The 23,148-nt window shown below is 44.6% G+C and overlaps 1 protein-coding gene across 1 annotated transcript in view; it reads right to left on the bottom strand.

Annotated features, from left to right (window-relative positions):
• LOC144724401 (broad substrate specificity ATP-binding cassette transporter ABCG2-like) overlaps positions 1 to 15,406 on the bottom strand; it is a 36,437-nt gene extending 21,031 nt beyond the window's left edge. The window contains exons 1-6 of the mRNA XM_078603492.1: positions 15,077 to 15,406; positions 6,555 to 6,750; positions 6,244 to 6,303; positions 3,772 to 3,889; positions 2,082 to 2,249; positions 1,184 to 1,341 (exon numbers count right to left, since the gene is read on the bottom strand). Of these exons, the coding sequence (XP_078459618.1) occupies positions 1,184 to 1,341; positions 2,082 to 2,249; positions 3,772 to 3,889; positions 6,244 to 6,303; positions 6,555 to 6,750; positions 15,077 to 15,083 (707 nt within the window). The 5' untranslated portion in view covers positions 15,084 to 15,406. The remainder of the gene's footprint in view (positions 1 to 1,183; positions 1,342 to 2,081; positions 2,250 to 3,771; positions 3,890 to 6,243; positions 6,304 to 6,554; positions 6,751 to 15,076) is intronic.
• Positions 15,407 to 23,148: the final 7,742 nt, after the last annotated feature.

Below are 23,148 nucleotides of genomic sequence, written 5' to 3'. Positions count from 1 at the left end.
TGCAACGCCCTCCCGCATGGCCTTGTGGGAGCTTCAGTACGGCTTCTGACCTGAAGATGTACCGTTAAAAGTTATTTTATTTTTTCTTCCTATTCCTTTGCGATGACATACACGTACATACACGTGGGTCTTCGGAATGTAATCGGAAGAAAAACTGAATGGGAAAGGGTTAAGAGGTCCGCAAGATTCTTGGGATGTCAGTTTAACACGTAGGCTTTCGCGACCAATATTATTCATAATATAAGTTTTTGGGTCAGATCGCGTTATTTATAAATGTGTCGTAACCCTCCACCACCCGACACGGCCAAACAGTAAAAAATGTGTCACGTTTTTTCAAAGGAAAAAATAATTCACTTCTTTAGCCCACCGGTGTGTTGAAGAGAGAATCAACAGCATTTTTAAATTTGAGTCGTACGACGTTTCGCTGGTAATTACAATCAGCTTCATCGGGCAAGAATGGTGAAGCTCTCCTGTTGCTCCCGGTCTTAAATAGAGCAGCAGCGGGGTGACGTCATCATTCTTGGGATGTGTCCACAGCATCTCGAGCGAAGACATTTCTCCGAAGTGCTTTCGACGAAGATGCCTGTCTGTCGGCCATTCTGGGTCAGCAGTGGCACAGAGCATCCTCGCTTTGCCAGCATCTCAAGCACGGCGGCGAGCTTGAGATGCCGATGCGGTGGAGTAGTGCTCGAGGAGAGTGGAGTGGCCACCGGCACCAAGTTGCGCGAGGATTCTTCGCGGGCCGGTGAGCAGCGTCGTTTCCTCTGGGTTGAGCTTCAAATGCTGGTAGCGTGGGACACGTGGGTGGTTGATAGACTTAAGCCAGGTGCTGATTGTGCCTTTGCTATTGCACATAATGCATACTGAGAGACCATCAGGATTAGATAAATGTGGAGGCACATGCCTGATCCAGAGGGCTTGGTGAATCAAACAAAATTTAGGTGGCCAAGAGATGGCAGTTCACCAAATGAACTGAATCCATCTGTGTGGAACTTTGAGTCTTATTCTCTCCTATGCATTGGCTTCCTCCAGTTTTCTCGCGCATGCCGAACACTCGTCAATGGAATTGTCCACACATCTCAATGCAAGGATCCTCCTAAAATATGAACCTCGATAATCAGTTAGGTTTTTGTGAATGAACATTGGCCATATTATTATTATTACAAGGGGTAGGGGGCACTACCTGTAGAGCAATCTGATGATGGCGGTGGCTGTGTTGGCATCCAGACCCGTAGTGGGCTCATCCAGAAACAGCACGGACGGGCTGGTGATGAGCTCCATGCCGATGTTGCAGCGCTTTCTCTCACCACCTGATACACCGCGAATCATGTCCGTGCCCACCTGGTGTAGAGCGGGTGAGCCAACAACATGGTCATCATTGTCACCATCATCATCGCAGTATATCTCATCAGGTCATTATCATCATCATCATCATCGACGACATATTCATCCTGACCATCACAGTCAACTGCATCATCATCATTATGGTCAATTGTACTGTCATTTAACCTTTATCATGTGTAATATCATCATGGTTAGTCATAATTAATATGATCCTCATCACGGTTAGCATTATCATTCTCAACATTATTATTATGATCATTATCGTAATCATCTGTTGTATCCTGGTCCGCACCAAAGTAATCACCATTGGCACAGTCGCCTACCAAGTCACGTTAATTATTCAAGATTGTTTATTAGCCAAGATTACCGTCGTCAGCCTCAATTGCTCCATATTGGTGAACATCAATATTATATTTTGATTTAAAGCTTTCGTGACTGCAGGGATTCATATTCTTGGTTCTTTCGGTAAATTCACGTAGAAGGGAAGTAATAAGATAATGTAAATATACATTTTTATTTTATTTTTTATATTTATATTATTTTACTATTTCCCTTCTACGTGACTTTACCGAAAGAACCAAGAATATCAATATTATAATCAACGCTCATTGCATGTGACGTCAGTCATTACACTGTTAGGGCACAGCGTCACTGTGTCAACTACACGCGTGTCTCTACTCGTTCACTGCACGTGAAGTCAGCGGCATGGTCAGGTAATGAAGTGGAAAAAAAACAACCTTGGTGTTCTGACACTCAGTGAGACCCAGCTCCCGGATGACATTGTCCACTCGCTGCTGCTTCTCTTGCTCCCAGTCACTTCTCTTAGCGCCCTGCTGCGCCAGCCGTAGGTTTGCCGAGAACTCGATGTTTTCCCGCACAGAGAGGGTGCCCATGATGACATCGTCCTGTGCTCAAGCACGCAAAACGAAGACAAACATGACTCCACTTTAGTGCTGCAGGCTTAACCGTTTTCATCACCATCGTTATAATATCAGCCATGATAAAGCCGCTGCTAAATAAAGGCCTCCCTAAGTCAACGCCATCCGTCACTGTACTACGATGTAAAAATCCACGTAGCAAGTGCACACGAGCCGATTCCATCGCTCCCATTTCTCCAGTGCACGTACCCTTGAGTGCGTTCCCACCCTGAGCTATTAGCGAGCACTTATTGACAGTACTGCACCACGCTTTTAGCCACGAAGGTCTATTGCCCAAAAGCAGAGATATATCTTAACTTTGAATAACGGCCATTGGTCAAAACATTGTCACACCCGTCAACCCATAATACGGGTTTACCCGTATTATTGTATCGGGAAATTACGTTTTCAGGTCCATACAGCGTACAGCCGTTTCAATACGGCCAGAAACTAAATAATATTTTTTGTCTATTTGTTTGTGTTTCTCCCTTGTGATGGGACTTTGTAGGATGAACGTTGAGATTTATAAGGGCACGGGGTGACCAATAAGGTCTGATTTGGTCTGCAATAAGGTAGGAATTGATAAGGTGTTGACAGGTATGCATTGTGTATTCTATATTTATTTTATATATTTATTTACATATGTTTTCCATCAGTGGCTTCTACTTTAGCAAATTGCCCTGACAGCGACGTGAAGTATGGTGAAATGTTGGACAAAACATTGTCTTATCTATATAAATAAAAACCTTCATCTACATGTACGTCTCAAAAACCTCCAGGGTACTTCCCGACAAGGTAGAAAGCTGAAATTTGGTACACAGGTAGCTTTTAGGACACAAACAACAGGAGAATTCAGAAAGTCCTAGATTTTTAATTTTAAGGCCCCCAAAGGTCGCTGTTAAGTGCCCCATAAACATGTTTGTGCCTGGTGTCATTCAGAAGCCGTTCAAAATCTAAGATTGCGTTTTTTTCGTTTGGTATAACATTAAACAGCAAATAAAATTAAACGATAACCATTGTTCTATCTTTTATTGTATTTGAGAAATTTCAGATGAAAGTGGTTTTGAACGAAAAAATACACATTTTATGATGTACAAATGTGAATTATTAAAAGATAGGAGCTTCCCCTCAGAGTATTAAGTTAATTAACTTTTGTTCTTTATAATAAAAAATAATTACAGAATCTTAAAATTGAGCGGTTTCCGATGGGTAGATCTTTAAATATAAGAAGTTGAATCAAGTCATCAACCATGTTTGTTTTTTTTTGGGGGGGGGGGGGGGAAATACAATTTTTTTGAGTTGTGAGCGTCTGATCGTAGATAAAACATATTTGTAAAAAATCATGAGGTCAATTATTATATTTATTCAGAACTTTTACCTGGCGAAAACAGGCTTCATGAAATTGTTATAGATACGATCATTCCTTGCCCCCCCACCTCTCCCCCACCCCACCCCGCCCCGCACCACCACCTCGTGGCGCTCGCACCACGCCACCTTTGCCGGCCGTCACCTGCACGACGTATCCTGAGATGAGGCGGAAGCCCGAGTCCATGGGGTTGCCGTCCAGCAGCACCGTGCCACCCTTCAGCCCCTTGGGGTCCTTCCTCCCCGCCAGCACATCCAGCAAGCTGCCCGTGGGATTACAAAGGGCCTCATTCACGTGCAGATAATCAACAACAATAATAGTGTGAGTGAGCGTAATAAGGTCACGTCATACTCTTAGGTTTTTTTCGGTAAAGTTACGTAGGTAAAAAGAAATAATCAAAAAATAAATAATAAAAATTATAGAAATAATAATAGAAATAAAATAATAAATCACGACGTTTCGGAGGCAACACAAGTCTCCGTCATCAGGTGGGACTGTCACAGCTGAATTTACTTAATACAGTAAATTCAGTTTACTTAATACAGTATATGCAGCTGAATTTACTTAATACAGTAAATTCAGTTTACTTAATACAGTAAATGCAGTTTACTTAATACAGTAAATTCAGTTGTGACGGTCCCACCTGATGACGGAGACTTGTGTTGCCTCCGAAACGTCGTGATTTATTATTTTATTTGTATTATTATTTCTATTCTATAATTTTTCTATAATTTATTATTATTTATTTTATTATTATTTATTTGTACCTACGTGACTTTACCGAAAAAACCTAAGAGTATGAATCCTTGCAGTCACGAAAGCTTCAAATCTAGAAATAAGGTCACGTCACTCAGCTGCCATCATGGAGATCGTGGGTTTGATTCTTGGTTTGAATATCAAGTACAGTGAGTTGGTCTCAGCCGAGTCATAAATGACTGCACGAAAAAAAACCCCATCATATAAAATCTCATTCTGCACTTAATTTGGCCATATTTTTGTTCTGAGAATACAAAAATGTTGGATTGAACAAAACGACCATGTGGCAGTGCGAGTGAGAAAGTGCTGCCCCCCCCGGGCCCGCGAGTGCATTGATCAGAGGTCGCTTGTTGTGACATCCGCTTCCGTGCGCCGTTCTGCAATACGGAGAGGCTGCACTGCTCTGTTCTGAATGGATGCTCCGTCTCATGACACCATGTCAATAGAACGATTAGGGTAAAATTTGGGAAAAATACAAAAAGTTAAGGGAGACCAAAACAAATAAACAAATTGATTCAGAAATTTGCCACGCAATGCATTCTGGAAGGGCACAATAACACCAATTTGCATTTATATAGAATCTAAATCATGTTCATGTCATGACGCTGCACATGACGGTGACGTAGAGGGAGGCGTTACTGTTGAGTGAGCTAAGATTGACAGCTACGTGCAGCGACAAAATTGCAAAGGGTTTAAAGACGAATGAAAGATAAAACGCCTTGAAGTCGGGCTTTGTCGCCGTGTAGTTTGAATGTAAATTTACTGACTTTACGATGAGCGCACTCAATTCCCCATTGCTTAGCAACTCCGCTGTCTAGACAGTGTGTGTGATTGCGGCCCAGTCTCCTTGGCAAGGACACTCAATTGATTTTGATAATGTTGAAGTTTTGTGCAAAACGAGCTACTACTGGTCAAGACTAATTAGAGAATCTATCGAAATTGAAAGAAATCAAAATAACTTTAACCGTTCGGATAGCTACCGCCTTAGTGCTGCGTGGAAGCGAATCATCAAATAATACATTATTTAAATTCATGCCTACAAAGGGATTATCGTTGGTAGGGCTATTTTAATAAACACAATAGACAGGAAGGACAAGTTAAAACGGCTCGCATAATGCACATGCAGAATGTACGTTGCCTCAGTAATCACCCCCCCCCCCCCTACATTGTGCAAGAGCGCAGAAGCGTGGTCACTACATCTACGCCTCTATATAAGGAACGAAACAGTAAGACTTCTCCACAAATCTGGCTATCGCCTGATGAAACTAGTTGTAATTACTGGCGAAACGTCGTACTCAGATTGTAAATGTTGTAGCTTGGCTCTCCAACACACCGGTGTGCTGTACCAGTGACGAATTGGCATGTTCTGTTTACGTGACAACCCTTACTAGTTGGCTGTGTCGAGTGGTGGCGGGTTTTAACGACACAATCTTGATTTAACGACACATTTATATATTTACGTGATCTAACCCAAAAACCTCTATTATGGACTCATTGGCTATGTTTCAACAATGGGACATCAAATGAATGCATCTAAAATTCAACACAAGTTAGGGGTCATGTGTCTTATGCAAGCAAATCAATTTCCCTCAAATGTATGTGCAGACATTAATCTATATCGAAGTTCCAACATGATTTTTCAGAGCAGCAAACATTATGCGAAAATATGCCCTACTTCATCACGATTGTCAGACTTTTTTGGTTATCCAGAAAACAGTAACAAATAGAGAGGTCTCCAACGGAAACAACGCCATTGTTTTTTTTCTTCGATGCTTCCCACACGTTTAACCCAGTGATCCGACACATGTTGCTTGTGAACCTTGCTCGGGCGCTGCGCAACAGCGGACATTTGTCACTCACGAGGTCTTGCCGCTGCCGGTGGGACCCATGATGGCGTTCATCCCGGGCAGCATGATGCCACTGTGCGACAAGACAAGCGAGGCGACAACAGCACATAAGTACAACACGCACACTTTGCCTGAAGACCAAAATCACCCAGGCTGCACCCGTTCTCGTAAGACCTCGGCAGCTAATTACGTCTAGAGCTTGGAGAGTTCTTGGGTGGGTGACTTCCACATACGTTCATCTTTCCCCAAGTCTGGCCTTTGGCCCCTCAGACTTGGACACGAGTTAGGACGCGAAAAGCCATAGGAAGAAGAACCCAGCGGCACCTGACGTCCCGCAGGATCATCTTGGTCTTGTGCTTGCGTCGGCACGGGATCCCGTGGCCCTCGTTCACGGAGTAGATGATGCCCTGGTAGGAGAGCGTGGAGCCGTGCAGGCCAGTGCTGTCATCGCCCGGGGGACCACCCACACCGAGCTCCACGGTGCATCCTTCATTCTTCTGGCTCTGCTCTGAAGGTGACACTGGTAAAAGAGGCGCATCTATGTGAAATTTTCATCAAAGCACGAATGTTGTTTTTAATTCATATTTGCTTCTGAAGGGAATGAAGGGCAGCCACTCCTACAGACGGGGTTATCTTGCCCATAGTCCCCTTCTCTATTCTACTCTCACTGGTTTCTCTGCCGTTGGCTCTGCCTCTCCTCTGTTGGCCACTCTCAACACTCATCAGACACCTGCCATTACTCACCACCTGACACTGTCACCCACTACTCACCTGACATCTGATCCTCACCACACACCACTCACCAGACACCTCATCACTGCCAAGACACCACTCACCTGTCATCCACCTGACCCTCACCACACACCTGACACCTCACCACTTGGTAGAAACTCACCAGACGCTATTCTGCTGACACTCACCAGGCACACTTATCTCCTGAAACTCAGCAGACATCACCCACTACTCACCTGACACTTACCAGCCACCAGACTCATTGTTTTATCACTCACCACACCCACGACAAATCAATAATTTCAATTGCTAAACAACACCACCACCACGCCAATCCACTAAATGAATACACTACAGTACACCACCACACACCATTACAGTGCACTACTACACCATTTCACTACGCCACTTAACACTGCACCTCACACCTACACCATACCTCTAAACTAGACCCTCAGCTACAACGACACGGAACAGCATCCGACCACACAACACAATACTGTGAGAATTAAAAAATATTTAACAAAAATACTGAAACCGACACCACTCCCCGTTCTGGCGACCATTTCACCACCAAATATCCACAGCCTCATTCGAGGTCCCAAACTGAGCTCAGCAGCTATTTTAACAAGGACAACCACAGCCCAAGGCCTTGCTGCATGTTTGGTGCTTTGGGGCACCGTTTATCTAAATTATTCACTTCTAAATTATTCACTTCCCTGGATAAGTTAGGCGTGTAAAGAGTGGTGGAGTCGACTGGGCCGCTCGCTTCAGGGTCGACCACTCGCTGAGGAACTTCCCACTCCAACTGAGCTCTGCCACCTAAACACGATGTTGTTGGTCCTGTGGATGGCTGCCTCCCGCCTGTGGCTGCCTCTCGCTCCCCCATTCTTTTTTTAACCTATAAAAGGCATTTTTGTCTGTGTGTGGCCGACACTTGCGAGAGATTTGGCTCGCGAACTGTGGGGTTGATATTTTAAAAAGTGCCCAGGTAGAATGGCATAAGCCCCCGCGGCGAGCCAGCGCCATTCCGATTTCGTGTCCGTCACCTTTAAAGTACTTTAATTAGCAATTTAGTGCAGTTTTTTTTTTGTTATTTTCATTATTTGCGCCTCTCAGCGCGCCAATGCACGCATCTGCGCATGCGCGCCCCCAAGCGACGTGCACGCGTTCGGTGGAGGGGTGCGATTCTCATTCGCGTTAAAAATGCAACAAAAAAACACAAGACTGAGGTACATTCTTCAAAGTGTGATTTCCTCTTCTCTCCCCCCACCCCAATGTGTGCAATTACTACTATAGGGTCGGTAGATATTAATATTATAGAGTTAATAAAAGTAAAATAAAATATAATAATAAAAATAAAAGAAAAGAAAATAATTCTCACGACGTTTCGGCCACAACGCAAGCAGCCGTCCTCAGGTGAAAACCAGGTCCGTCGAGGCGACAGAGTCTGAATGAAACAGCACACGAGCTTGGAGCATATATATAAGCTGGGCGCCTTGACAAAGGAATTTGCATATCAAGAGGAATTTAGCATTATTTATGGGAAATGCAGGAATGTGATTAGTACTACATATGCATGTGCATTATGCAGGATTAACAGCATCAAAGGGAGCTGCAGTTGCTGCTGCAGTTGCTGCTGCAGTTACTGCAGCTGCTGCTGCAGCAGCTGCTGCCGCAGTTACTGCTGCTGCAGTTGCTGCTGCTGCCGCAGTTGCTGCTGTTGCTGCTGCAGTTACTGCCTTATCCATTTTAATATAACACCATGTATCACTCTACCCACCCCAACGTGCATCACACTGCTGCACATCTACTATACAATTACGACACCATACATCACTCTGCACACTGCACCAAGCACACAAATGCCACACCATCTGCCACTATACACTGTACCATTGACCATCGTGTCAATGGGTGAGTGGTGACCATTGACACGATGGTACAGTGTATAGTGGCAGATGGTGTGGCATTTGTGTGCTTGGTGCAGTGTGCAGAGTGATGTATGGTGTCGTAATTGTATAGTAGATGTGCAGCAGTGTGATGCACGTTGGGGTGGGTAGAGTGATACATGGTGTTATATTAAAATTGAGAAGGCAGTAACTGCGGCAGCAGCAGCAGCAGCAACTGCAGCAGCAGCAACTGCGGCAGCAGTAACTGCGGCAACTGCAGCAGCAGCAGCAACTGCAGCAGCAAGTGCAGCTCCCTTTGATGCTGTTAATCCTGCATAATGCACATGCATATGTAGTACTAATCACATTCCTGCATTTCCCATAAATATGCTAAATTCCTCTTGATATGCAAATTCCTTTGTCAAGGCGCCCAGCTTATATAGATGCTCCAAGCTCGTGTGCTGTTTCATTCAGACTCTGTCGCCTCGACGGACCTGGTTTTCACCTGAGGACGGCTGCTTGCGTTGTGACCGAAACGTGAGAATTATTTTATTTTGTTTTACTTTTATTATTTTATTACTTCCCTTCTACGTGACTTTACCGAAAGAACCAAGAAGATGAATCCCTGCAGTCACGAAAGCTTTAAATCGAAAAATATAATAAATAAATTTTTTACTTTTATTAATTATTCTTTTTTACCTACGTGACTTTACCGAAAAAACCTAAGAATATGAATCCTTGCAGTCACGAAAGCTTCAAACCTAGAATATTATAGAGCTTACATACTACAGTATTACTGTAGAGCGGGTGGGAGGATGATGGGGGGTGGGGGGGTAGCGGCCTGCCAGGGTGCAACTTCGGCCGGCTGGAGCAATCTAGGCGAGGCCGGGGGCTCTGCACGAGACTAGGTCTCACCACTACACTCTGTGAAGTGAGTACTATTATAGAGTCGGTATATACGACTATAGAGTGGGTAGATACTACTGTAGAGTAGGTAGATCCTACTGTATGGTTTGTGCCTACTGCTACTGTAGAGCGGGCGGTGGGGGGGGGTATTGCAGCCGAGCCCGAGCCTGCCAAGGTGCCACCTTGGCTGGCTGGGCAATCTAGGCGAGGCCGGCGGCTCTGCACGGGACTAGGCCTCACCACGGTACTGTTAAGTACTATTTTCTTGCTTCTTTCGCTAAACTCACATACATAGAAAACTAATATTTAAAAGTAGGTTAGTAAATATTAAAATAATAGTGTAGCATCACGACTGATGTGAGGTCACGAGTCAATGCGGCGTGGATGAAATGGAGGCAAGTCACCGGAGTCCTCTGTGATCGGAAAATTCCGGATAGGCTGAAGGGAAAAATATACAAGACCATCGTCCGACCGGTGGCACTCTATGGATCTGAGTGCTGGCCAGCCACAACTGTACACGAACAAGCTCTCCACACCATGGAGATGAGGATGCTCAGATGGAGCCTCGGGCTCACTCGATGGGATCGTGTCAGGAACGAAGACGTTCGGAAGCGACTTGGTGTGGCCCCCATTGCGGACAAGATGCTTGAGGCAAGGCTTCGGTGGTACGGCCACGTGATGCGAAGTGAAGAGTCATCAGTGGCCAAGACTGCCTTGCGTATTGAGCCAGAGGGCCGCCGTCCACGCGGGCGTCCGAAGAAGCGATGGATGGACCGAATAAAGGAAGACATGAAGACGGTCAACGCATCCCCTGAAGATGCCCTGGACCGAGCCAAATGGAGAAGACAATGCCGAAAAGCGGACCCTGCGCCACAGCGGGAACAACGCTAGGAAGAAGAGTGTGTGTGGAAAACGAATATTTAAAAATTCAGTTAATAAATATTAAATAATGTGTGTGTCTACGTCCATGTGTGCGTGTGAGTTGATGTGCGTATGTGCGTCGCTGTGTGTTTGTAAGTCGATATGTGCGTGTGTGCAAGTCTGTGTGTGTGTGTGGATCGATGTGTGTGTGTAAGTCGATGTGTGTGTGTAAGCGGTGTGTGTGTGAGTCGATGTATGTGTTTGTGTGTGTAAGTCGATGTGTATATGTGCATCGCTGTGTGTTTGTAAGTCTGTGTGTGTGGGTCGATGTGTGTGTGAGTCTGGTTGTATGTATCTGCCCCCCCCCCATCCCTAGGCCATATTCGAAAGCTACCTTGTGACCCTTCCATGACCTCTCCACTCCCACAGCCGTCTCCTCACGTTCCTCCCCAGGGCCAGGTCTGCCAACTGAGCTGCCTTTTGACCTCGTCGGTCGTGTCCCAGTTCTCCCTGGGGGCTCTTTGGTGAAGGACGCAGGACCCCTCCCCCCACCCTCCCCCGAACTTTTGCCCTCCACCTAACCTCCCCCTCCCCCCAACTCTCCCCCCAACCCTCCCCTCCCCCTACATCCTCCCCCACTCACCCTTCTACCCCCCACCACTCACCCCCCACTCACCGCCCCCCCGCCCCGCCACCCCACCAATCCAGTTGCATGTTTTTACACGCTTTTATTTAACTCAATCTGTCTATTGTTGTTGTTGTTGTCGTCATTGTTGTCGTTGTTGTTGTTGTATCCTCAAATCTTGTAACTAAATTTTAACCCACTTCCCAATGTGGTATCGACTGCAAACTTGGTATACTTATGTCATACTGATGACAATACCATATTCTATCATAAAAACATAAAAAAACATATATTTTAAGACATTCTTTTTTTATATGTTATGTTTCGGCTTGGGTCTAATTGTCCATTCTCAAATAACGTTGGCTGTAAATCACCACGGTCCCTTACGTTATGGCAAGCTTCGGGGCCACTTTCTGGAGTCGTGGAGTTATTCCATTACTAGTACGGTACATTTCATTAAAGCGTGGGAGGAAACCCATGCAAGAACAGGGGGAGAACGGGAATCAAACCCAGACGCTTCCTGCGGTGATGTTTTATATCTTCCACGTAAGGGGCTGTCCATAAATGACGTCTAGCGATTTTGAACCATTTTTGACCCCCCCCCCCCTCGTCACATGGCTTCACAGAAAGTCAGACCCCCATCCTTAAAAATTACGTCACAATGCTCTAACCCCCCACCCAAAACCATATTTCCATTTTGAAAATAAAACATGCTTCAAATCGCTTTAAACTATTGTCCTTGTAGTGCGTATTTAATGTGGCGTTGCACTCTGATGTTGTAGGAGTGTTATAACAATTAGTGTTATAACAATTCTATATTTATTTAAAGTTGCGCATTTTGATGTGACGTCACATTTCTCAACCCCCCCCCCCCTCGTCACACATCGTCACAATTGTCTGACCCCCCCCCCACCCTAGGTGCGTGATGCCATTTATGGACGGCCCCTAACCTCCCATCACACGTACATGAATTGTCCACTCCGCCACCTCCTCTCTCCCATGTTTCCCTGGCCTGCCCCCCCTCCCCACTTGAGCCCAATGCAGTTTGAAAAATAAATTGTATCACTCATCTTTAGATGAGATTTCATTGAAATGACATTGTACATGGAAACTGTTATATTTTTTTAGAGGGCCTCTAATTTGCTTGGCGCAGTTGAAACGAGGTGTCACACAAGCGCCAGAGCACAATGCTACTCGATGTGCGTGCGAACGGATTGTAAACTCAAACAAGGCAAGCTGGTGAGCCATCCCCCCAAGACTTAACTCCCCACGAGTTATTTTACACGGCTCAGTTATTTAACACAACTCCAAAGGTCGCCGTAATACCTTCCCTGAGGTGATTGGGGTTAATGCCGGTGCACCTCCCAGGCTCGTTATAATCAGAATCGTTCGTTATAATATTTAAGTTTGTCTTGAAAACTCACCTCTTTAAACTGCTCTTTGACCCCCCTTAGTTCTGGCCGTGTACCCTGAAGATTATGTTTATTTTTGCTTTCCATACACGGTGGCGCATTTGGATCTACGGATGAAATGCGCCTGAACAAATTGTAAATTATTATGTCACAAAGTTGGCAAAACAGTGTTGTTGACTGTGAAGGGTCGCTTGCTGTTTGGAACCCCCCCCCCAAAAAATAAAGCTTGTGTCAGAACTGTCAAGCGTGTAGAATTTACCCTGTTGGATGTTAGCCCTGTACTAATTATTTGGTTCTTTCGGTAAAGTCACGTAGATAGAAAAAATAAAAAGAAAGTGAATAAAAATGTATTGAAAATATAAAATACAAATAAAATAATAATAAAAACACTAATGTAGACTGTAGCCTGGTTCTTAATCAGAGTGAGTGTACTGGCAGTCTATAATGTAGACTGTAGCCTGGTTATTAAGTTTGGATGAGTGTACTGGAAGTCTATAATGTAGACTGTAGCAATGGTTATTAAGCTGGGTGAGTGTACTGGCAGTCTATAATGTAGACTGTAGCCTGGTTCTTAACCTGAAAAATAAAAATGAAAAAAATAGAAGTATTTTTATTCTTTATTTTGTTATTTTTTAATTATTTGTATTTTATATATTTTCAGGTTAAGAACCAGGCTACAGTCTACGTTATAGACTGCCAGTACACTCACCCAGCTTAATAACCAATGCTGTAGTCTACATTATAGACTGCCAGTACACTCACTCAGATTAAGAACCAGGCTACAGTCTACATGAGTGTTTTCTTAATTATTTTTTTCACTTCATTTTAATAAAAAAAAATTTACGTACGAGACTTTACCGAAAGAACCAAAAATATGAATTCCTGCCGTCACGAAAGTTTTAAGTCATAAGTCCTGTACTTTCCACGTTATTTGTTTAAAACAAAAACGCCCACCAAATATTAATCACCATGAACTTTAAAATAATAATCATCATCGATAACCAACGTTTAAAGCAAAGCCTAGATGCGAGCTTCACACGGAGAGTTTAAAGTTTAAAACAGCACCGCGTCTGTCAAGCGAGTCTCACAACAACAACGACACGTGCTGTGTAGTAAATGTGGCTCGCAGCCTGCGGTGGAAGACCGCCGTTGTGTTCAGAACGAGCGAAACAAAGCAATTTTCCGTTCAAGTGGATAATTTTGCGTGAAGAACACTTGATTTCGCTGCTGTGTATTAATGGCATGCACTTCTTTCGCACCGTACGTAGCCAACTGTGCTAATCGGAGGTGCAGGCGGACAAACTAAACACAAAAAGCAGTTCTAAAGAAATGAGTTTTCAATGTAGATTTAAAAGTGCACAATCGCTCGCAAAGGCTTCCCAATATCGGAAGGAAGAACCTTCCAGACGGCCGCAGCAGCTCATCTGAAAGCGCGCGATGGTAAACACACATTGCGCTTGGAATATGAAGCACAACGCCGTTCGATTTCCTGGCGCGGCAGTTGCAAGAGTGGGGCAAGCTCCTTAAAATTCCCCTCCATCTCCTAACTGCACCCGCCCCCCCTGTCCACCCAGTGCAATGCTGTCAAGTTGTTGTACAGTGTCACATGTGGTCGGGTAAAGCATGAGTAAAAAGAGGTTTTGAGATGTTTAAGTCTAATAGGATGGCAGAGCCTCAGTACAAAATGAATTACATATTGCAAGACAAATTCTGAAGTGGTTACGCATGTATTTATTGTACGCTTTGTTTTTATTCGGTAAAGTCACGTAGGTAAAACAATTAACGTCGTGATTTAATTTAGTTGTTTTCATATATTTTATTTTATTAATTGTTGTACCTACGTGACTTTACCGAAAAAAACAAAGAGTATGAATCCTTGCAGTCACGAAAGCTTCAAATCTAGAATGAATGTATGTATTAATTTGCCGATGTAAAGTTAACAAACGTACGCACAGTCCACGGTATTAGACTCAAGGTAAATTTCCAGATGGCCGGCAAATTTACCCTCGAGTCTAGTAAGGAAGGAAGGTGGTCTCACTCCGGGGTTAACCATCCGTCCCTTCTCGAATGGAAGCGCCCTTTCTTCCGTCAAGCGTGGCGGTTGCAGAGTTGTCACCTTTATAATAATAATTATAATAATAATTATAATAATCCTTCACAGCGTTCAGAGTGCAGCCTCACGGACGAGCCGTGTTCAAGGCGGATCGGTCGTGATGGTTTGTCCGGTCCAAGTGGTCGGCAACCACAAAATAACAATAAGAGCAGCGGCCTCAACATGTAATTGTTTTGGAATTCGGTAAAAAAAAAATCAAGCAAACAAACCCAACAGACTCAATATTTCAAGGTGCCGCAATGCGACGTGAATAGTGGTCATTCAATAAGTAACATCACGGAGCCAGCCCTTGACCGTAGGCGTACCTGACATGGCTTGCTGGCGGCGGGTGATAGGGGTGTGTGTGGATCGCGATGAGGATGCAGGAGCAGATGGACTGATGTTCACTCCGCAGGAGGCAAGCTGTCCCTCCCCGTGGTGCTGAGCAAGTTGACCTTATAATCCGGCAATTTGCCGTTACATAATATACGTGTTGGCTGCGACAACAAGAACAACAACAATTGAAAACTCCTCCAAGAGACGACGCGCCCGTGTCGAAAGCGGAATAGTGCCGCGCTCAAAGCGCCAGCTTAAAACTAGGTCATTGCGACACACTTTTGAGCTATAATGTGTTAAAGTCCACCGCGGTGTTTGCGATGGAGCGCTTTCGTCCGAATGGCGCAGACGCGGCGCATCGATTTATTTCACAATATTTCGGGTGTTTGTTTTGACTTTATTCTGCTGCATTGTCGGTTGTGGCACGTGCGGTTCCGTCCGCGTCTGTGTTCGCCACGATATTTCCAAAGAGATAATTACAGGCGTGTAATTAATCAAGACACTCGAGCTCAGGACGTAGGAACATTTAGATTGATTCTAAGCAACAAATACAAATTCTAAATAGCGTAAAGCTATTAGGAAAAGAACTAGAGACCAACGCTAAAGCCAGCGAAATGTAATAATAATAATCAATTGAGCATTGCTAAATCAATTGAGCATTGCTAAAACAAAGTATAGCGTTTAGAGGGTAATTATGGAACCATATCAAATGATGGATACAATAAGATACATAGTAAATCAAGTGGAGGAATTTTATAGAAATCGCCCTTGCAAATATAATTAACACCTTAAAAAAGTTTTCAGATGAGGAATATTGAACATAAGGCTCCCACACCTGTTTAAATACTCTGAAAGAATCATCAAATTAGCAGGACCAAATGTTGAATTAAAGTTAGTGGTCCTATTACCGACTTTAATCACCCAGAAATGTCTGTCCGTCCCGCGCGTGACGTCACTCCACATAAGGCCCACCCCCCCGCGTGACGTCACTCCACATGAGGCCCACCCCCCTAATTAATATTCATGAGTGGGTGGATTTTTACACTAACGCAGAGGAAGGTCGAGCTAAATAAAATTATTTATTACGAAAAGTCGCTTCAAAAATGACGTTTCTTTACAGAAAGTGACGGTAAAAAATAAATATACGCAGCACAGTGCTGCATCCGTGCGTGACGTCACTGCAAAAGAGGCCCACCCCCCCCTTCATTAATATTCATGCCCGCGTGTAAATTTACACTAATGCACACGAAGGTCTCGCACTCCACAAGCCGCACCCCTCCCCTCATTAATAATCATGAGCGGGTGACGTCACTCCACATGCCGCACCCCTCCACAATAACCACGAGGGGGTGACGTCACTCCACATACCGCACCCCTCCCCAATAACCATTAGCGGGTGACGTCACTCCACATGTGGCAACCCCCCCTCCCCTCATTAATAATCATGAGCTGAACAATCTTTCTATTGACTATTTCAGATTTACTGCAATACACACCCGTTCTTGGTCGGGCAAATAAGCTCGTTTACTATTAAATGAATACACAAAAATAGTGCAATGATGTCCCAATCATCCTATATTGTCTGCATACAAAAACTGCTTTTCAGAATTGCAGACTCATTGTTCCCTTGTCTGTTTCCTTCTGTCTTCACCAAGCCTATAGGGGTCGGCAACCTGCGGTTTCGGAGCTGCATGCGGCTCTTTAAAGGCTGCTTCGTGGCCGTTATGTATTAAGGACTGCCTCGTATTCACCACGTTGCACTGCGCATCTTAATAAATTTAGTTTTTTCTTACCGAATTCTAAAAAAATGCCTCTTCTTGTTTTGGTTGCCGACCCCTGGCCAAGCCGCATTGGCCACAGTGATTGATGCCCTACGGTCAAATAACCTCCAGCCCACACAATGTGGGGATGCCCTCATACAGCAGTGGATGGAAAAATGGCTGTACATGTCTCTGTAGCCTCCTATCACACGTATTTCATTGGTTCGTAAATATCATAAGGAATAGAATATTGGACAACTTGAGCAAGCTAGTTTAATGAAAAGGGGTTTCCAACATTGACCCCAGAGAGAGAAAGAGATAGGAGGACTGCAATGATGAGATCAGCCCATGTGCAGGAGATGATGGACTGTGGGATCACCACAGGAGCATGTGGGATGGTGACGACTTTCGTGCAGCATTGGAAACAATGATAATGGTGATGTATGTTAAGCTTAATTTAGTGTCATGTAGAATTTACTTTTGTTTTGCTTTGTCTTGGAATTATTTATAATTACCCGTTTTTTTTATAGACAGTAGAAAACCCAACATTATTTTTGTCAGGTTTAAAATATGTTGCATTGAATGAGAAATCAACTTGTTTATAATTGCTCACGTGTGCGTTTCGACTGAACCAGCGGAATTCGTACTGTGGCCCTAGCAAGTGTACACTGCAGCAAAAAACAAACAAACAATAATCTGTAACTTAGTAATGGCAAAATCATAGTCATTGTGTCTGGCCTTAGAAGCTCAAGCAGACTTTGCTAAATGCTCATTAAGATGGATCTGGCCAAATATTTCAAAGTAGGACCCTCCTGCAAAATAGTTTCAAATAAAGAACATTACCCTATTATTATGAGGTAGAGTGGTGGTGCAGTGAATATCACACTGCACTTTAAATCAAGTGACCTGACTTCAATACCCATCCATGGCTAGCGAGCATCAGTGGTGAGTGATATCTGAATCGATTCTGGGCTCCCTTCACAACCCTTACTGACCAGCATGGTGAAGTGCGGTCAACCAACCCCCATGCCCAATGCAATGTGGGGATGCCTTTATCTGGTGATTGATATTAATTAATAGTAACTACACTTGGTATTCATCTTCTTGGTTCTTTCGGTAAAGTCACGTAGTAGGGAAGTAATAAAATAATAAAAATAAAGCATAATAAAACAATTGTTTTATTAATAAAACAAATAAAACATAATAAAACAATTGTTTTATTAATAAAACAATTGTTTTATAATGTTTTATTTTTATTATTTTATTACTTCCCTACTACGTGACTTTACCGAAAGAACCAAGAAGATGAATCCCTGCAGTCACGAAAGCTTTAAATCGAACTACACTTGGTATGTTTCTCACTCTGATGAACCACCAGGGAAATAATAACCGCGTCATCACCTGTGCGGCGTGAACTCGCCGTGCAATGAACCCACTGCACATGGAAAGGGAGGGGGTTGTTGTGACCCTGAACGTCGGCGTCAAAGTTCAAGTCCTCAGACTCGTCGGTCGGCTGAGGGACCCCTCGTGAACCCTTTTCCACCGAGAGCTCTGGCGGCATGTTGGGTGAACATCGGAGCCTCGGCCCGTCATATCTATGAGTATGTAAGTGTGTTGGTGGCTGGGTATGTGAGTGGGTTGGTTGGTTGATGGGCTTGTAAGTGTGTTGGTGGCTGGGTATGTGAGTGGGTTGGTTGGTTGATGGGCTTGTAAGTGGGTTGGTGGCTGGGTATGTGAGTGGGTTGGTTGGTTGATGGGCTTGTAAGTGGGTTGGTGGTTGGGTATGTGAGTGGGTTGGTTGGTTGATGGGCTTGTAAGTGTGTTGGTGGCTGGGTATGTGAGTGGGTTGGTTGGTTGATGGGCTTGTAAGTGGGTTGGTGGCTGGGTATGTGAGTGGGTTGGTTGGTTGATGGGCTTGTAAGTGGGTTGGTGGCTGGGTATGTGAGTGGGTTGGTTGGTTGATGGGTTTGTAAGTGTGTTGGTGGCTGGGTATGTGAGTGGGTTGGTTGGTTGATGGGCTTGTAAGTGGGTTGGTGGCTGGGTATGTGAGTGGGTTGGTTGGTTGATGGGCTTGTAAGTGGGTTGGTGGCTGGGTATGTGAGTGGGTTGGTTGGTTGATGGGTTTGTAAGTGGGTTGGTGGCTGGGTATGTGATTGGGTTGGTTGGTTGATGGGCTTGTAAGTGGGTTGGTGGCTGGGTATGTGAGTGGGTTGGTTGGTTGATGGGTTTGTAAGTGGGTTGGTGGCTGGGTGTGTAATATAATTGATTGATGGGTATGTAAGTGTGTTGGTGGCTGGGTGTATGTGAGTGGGTTGGTTGATGAGTATGCAAGTGGGCTGGTGGCTATGTATGTGAGTGGGTTGGTTGATGGTTATGTGAGTTGGTGGCTGGGTATGTAAGTGAGCTGGTTGGTGGGTATGGGTGTGGGTTGGTTGGTGGCTATGTGAGCCAATATAGAAATGTAAATCACTTAATGAGCATGTAACAAAGAATCGAATGCAACTCATTTTTCCACATCCCATTTTGTTAATTAAATGAACAAACTTCCGTTTGGTCTCTCCACGCACAAAGTTAATATATTTTATTCGTCCAATAGCCTGTGGGCTTTCCAGACTAATATAATCCAGCAGGATTATAATAACAAAACAAACTCTGGACCAGTTTCAACCTCAGGGGTTTCATCAGCAGGTAGACTTATGAAACAAATAATGTTGGGTCGCTGAACTTTATTGGCGAGAACATTCCAACTAAACCAGGGGTCGGCAACCTACGGCTCCGGAGCCGCATGCGGCTCTTTACGGGCTGCTTCTTGACGATATGTACGTATGTACATAGATGCATTGCGGCTCTTGAAATACTGCATTTTGTACCGAATTGGAAAGAAATGGCTCTTCTTGTTGTTTTGGTTGCCGACCCCTGAACTAAACCAAGGGGTCCTAGTGAATGCAAAAAAAAGCAAAAATGTATAAAACGTATGTATAAAAGGAGAACATTGGACCTAGTGGATTCAATAGTGGATTCAATAATTCACAATGTAACACAATTTTTGTTCCTGGGTAGTAAGTGTTATTTCGTAATTGCTTATGCCTAAAAAGTGTAATAAATGACCTCGTCACACACTGCTGGTCTCCGTTGCTCTTTTATTTAGCTTCCTTCTCATACCCCGCTGGTCCTGACAGCGGACCAGTGTCTCCTCGCGCGCGCCCCGCACGCACTTCCTCGTCAGCTCCTCCGCTCCCCCACTCCGCACACCGCTGGCCGACGGCATGCCGAAGCTCCTCCAGCCACGTGGCTGATGGCGCGGATCCCCTCCGGCCACCCAACGTGGCTCAGCTTCTTCACTCCAGCAACTCCCCCGGAGCCCTTCCGGGCTCCCACCTATATCCCCTTTACCACGTGATCCTTACTCCTCCCTTTCCGGATTGTCAGATCCGGCCTTCCCATAGCACCCTGCTGGCTCCACCCCCATTCACCTCACTTCCGATTGGACCCGAGGTGAACGGCGGCCCCTCCCATACGCCCCCCATACTGGGCTCCGCCCCCGAATACCCCGGGCCATATGATTGGGCCAGAGCCCAGCAGCGAACCCCGTTTACGCTCGCATTACAAAAGTATAGAAAATGGCTATTATTCCCCATAAACTTTGATTTCGTGACCAGGACAGTGATATTTTGAAATGTATCTATTTTCAATGAGAAAACGGGCGAATGTGTCTTTACATTCACATAAAGTCAGAATAAAAGATATTAATCAACATTACTCTGTATTTATACTAAAGTAATATAAGAATGACTACAAAAGATTTAGAAGTGAGTAGTTTTTCTAGATTTACGATTATATTGTAAATCACTTTCATGAATCAGCCCCCAGTAGTCTCCCAACATATTCTCGTTATACTGTCCTTGGTAGCGGCGTTCAAAGTCCAGTATATCCTGGTGGAAGCCCTCGCCTTGCTTCTCCGAGTACGCTCCCATGTTCTCCTTGAATTTATCAAGATGAGCATCAAGGATATGGAATTTGAGGGACATCCTACAGCTCATTGTGCCATAGTTCTTCACCAGTCTCAACCAGCTGCACATAGTTTTCGACCTTGGGATTGCCCAGGAAGCCACGAACCACTGCGACAAAGCTGTCCCAAGCCACTTTCTCCTTACTAGTGAGCTTCTTGGGGAATTCATTGCACTCCAGGATCTTCTTTATCTGTGGTCCGATGAACACACCGGCTTTGACCTTTGCCTCAGACAGCTTCGGGAAGAAGTCTTGAAGGTACTTGATGGCTGCCGACTCCTTATCTACAGCTCTGACAAATTGTCTCATAAGGCCAAATTTGATGTGCAGTGGTGGCATCAGCACCTTCCCGGGATCCACCAGTGGCTCCCACTGGACGTTGTTCATCCCCACAAAGAACTCGGTCCGCTGTGGCCAGTCCCGCCTGTGGTAGTGCGCCTTGGTGTCTCTGCTGTCCCAAAGGCAAAAATAGCAGGGGGACTTGGTATAACCGCCTTGGAGACCCATCAAGATTTCCACCATTTTAAAGTCTCTGATGACCTCTCAGCCATACTCATCATGCTTCAAAGCGTCCAGCAAGGTCTTGGTGCTGTTGTAATCCTCTTTGAGGTGCACCGAGTGAGCCAGGGGAAGAGACGGGTACTTGTTACCATTATGGAGCAGCACGGCTTCGAGGATCCTGGATGAGTTGTAAATGAAGAGGCGCCATTCATTCTGGTTACAGGCGATCCCGATTGCCTCGAACAGATTGGTCACATTGTGGCAGAAGCAAAGCCCATCTTGACGGGTGAAGAAGCTGCAAAAAGGTTGGTGACGCTTCCTCTCATCTGCGACTTGCACACTTTCATCCAACAAGTTCCACTGCTTGAGCCTAGATGTCAAAAGTTCCGAATTGGACTTTGTGAGACCAAGATCTCTGATCAAGTCGTTGAGGTATTTTTGGTTTGGGTAGTATGGGTTTCTCTCCTCAGCTCCACCTCTGAAATTGTCATCTGGATCTACAACGTCTTCCTTGCTCTCTGACTTGCTGCTCTCTTCTAAAGACGTCTGCTCTCTCTCCGGAGGAGTGGGTACGGGGAGCTCATGGCAGTGTGGCACTGGGGCGATGGATGAAGAAAGGTCCGGATACGTGATAGCAGGTGCATTCTTGCTAGTCCGACGTTTGGAAGGGTCCACCATGTAGAAGTAGTAGTTGCTTGAGTGGTCAGTGGGTTCCCACCAAATTCTTGGGATAGAGAACTTCATGGCTCTCTTTTCCCCTCTGTACCATCCTACAAAAATAAATTTATTTCACCCATGACTAATGTTTAAGAGATTATCGCAACATTTTTCATATATAATATGTTTCAATAACATTGAATATTGTAAAAAAATTTAAAATTAAAAACTTTTACAATTTAAAAAATGTTAACAAATTTTATAACGTAAAATTCCGAGCAACAATTGTCCATCTTACCTTCTAGAGTTTTTTTTGCATTGCTCGCAGGTGAAATTAGGTGTCCAGGGTTTGTCTTGATCCCCGACAGGCATGCCGAAATATGCCTTGTAGGCCTCACACATCTTAGCAGATGCTTCCACAGAGTACTTTTTCGCTCTTGTCTTGATAAATTGGCCGCAGACATAGCAAAATGCGTCGGCCGGATGCTTGCAGCCTCTTGATGCCATCTCAGAAAAATGCAGATTTGTATCCACTTAGGCAGCTGAAACTAAACTGAACTGGTTGGCTTAAGGCCCCTGTATTTATACTACTATTTATATTACTGGAAAGTTCTAGAATGTTCTAGAATTTAATCCAAGTTTACTCAGCACTGAATCTGTTTGGAATGTTCTGGAAAATAGGTAAATTTTAAAATATCATTGTCCTGGTCACAAAAGCAAAGTTTGTGGGGAATAATAGCTATTTTCTGTACTTTTGAGGCATATGCAATTAGGAAATAACACTTACTAACCAGGACCAAAAAAAAATAGTTACACATTTTAATGTACAGCTCTCTGTCAATCCACTGTTGGAAGGCTTTCTCACGTTATATTAGTCACGTTTTTATTCTACCATACACGCACCATGCTGGTAACTGTGAGTTGGTGAAGGTGGGGGTGACCAAGGCCGGATCAGATATCACTCCCCATAGATGTTAGCTCTGACCAGGGCTCAAACTCAGGCTGCCGGGTTGAGAGCACAGGGAAAACATCACAGTTACCATTGCGCCTAGATAATATTTGTTTTGTATTCAGTTCACAATTGCATTACAAATAGGACCTAAAGCGCACACAACCCGATTGCCAGCATATTGCAT

This window comes from Lampetra planeri, chromosome 20 (genome assembly GCF_965212315.1).
Source record: "Lampetra planeri chromosome 20, kcLamPlan1.2.h2, whole genome shotgun sequence".
In the NCBI taxonomy this organism is placed as follows: domain Eukaryota; kingdom Metazoa; phylum Chordata; class Hyperoartia; order Petromyzontiformes; family Petromyzontidae; genus Lampetra; species Lampetra planeri.
This window is presented reverse-complemented; position numbering and strand designations above follow the sequence as displayed.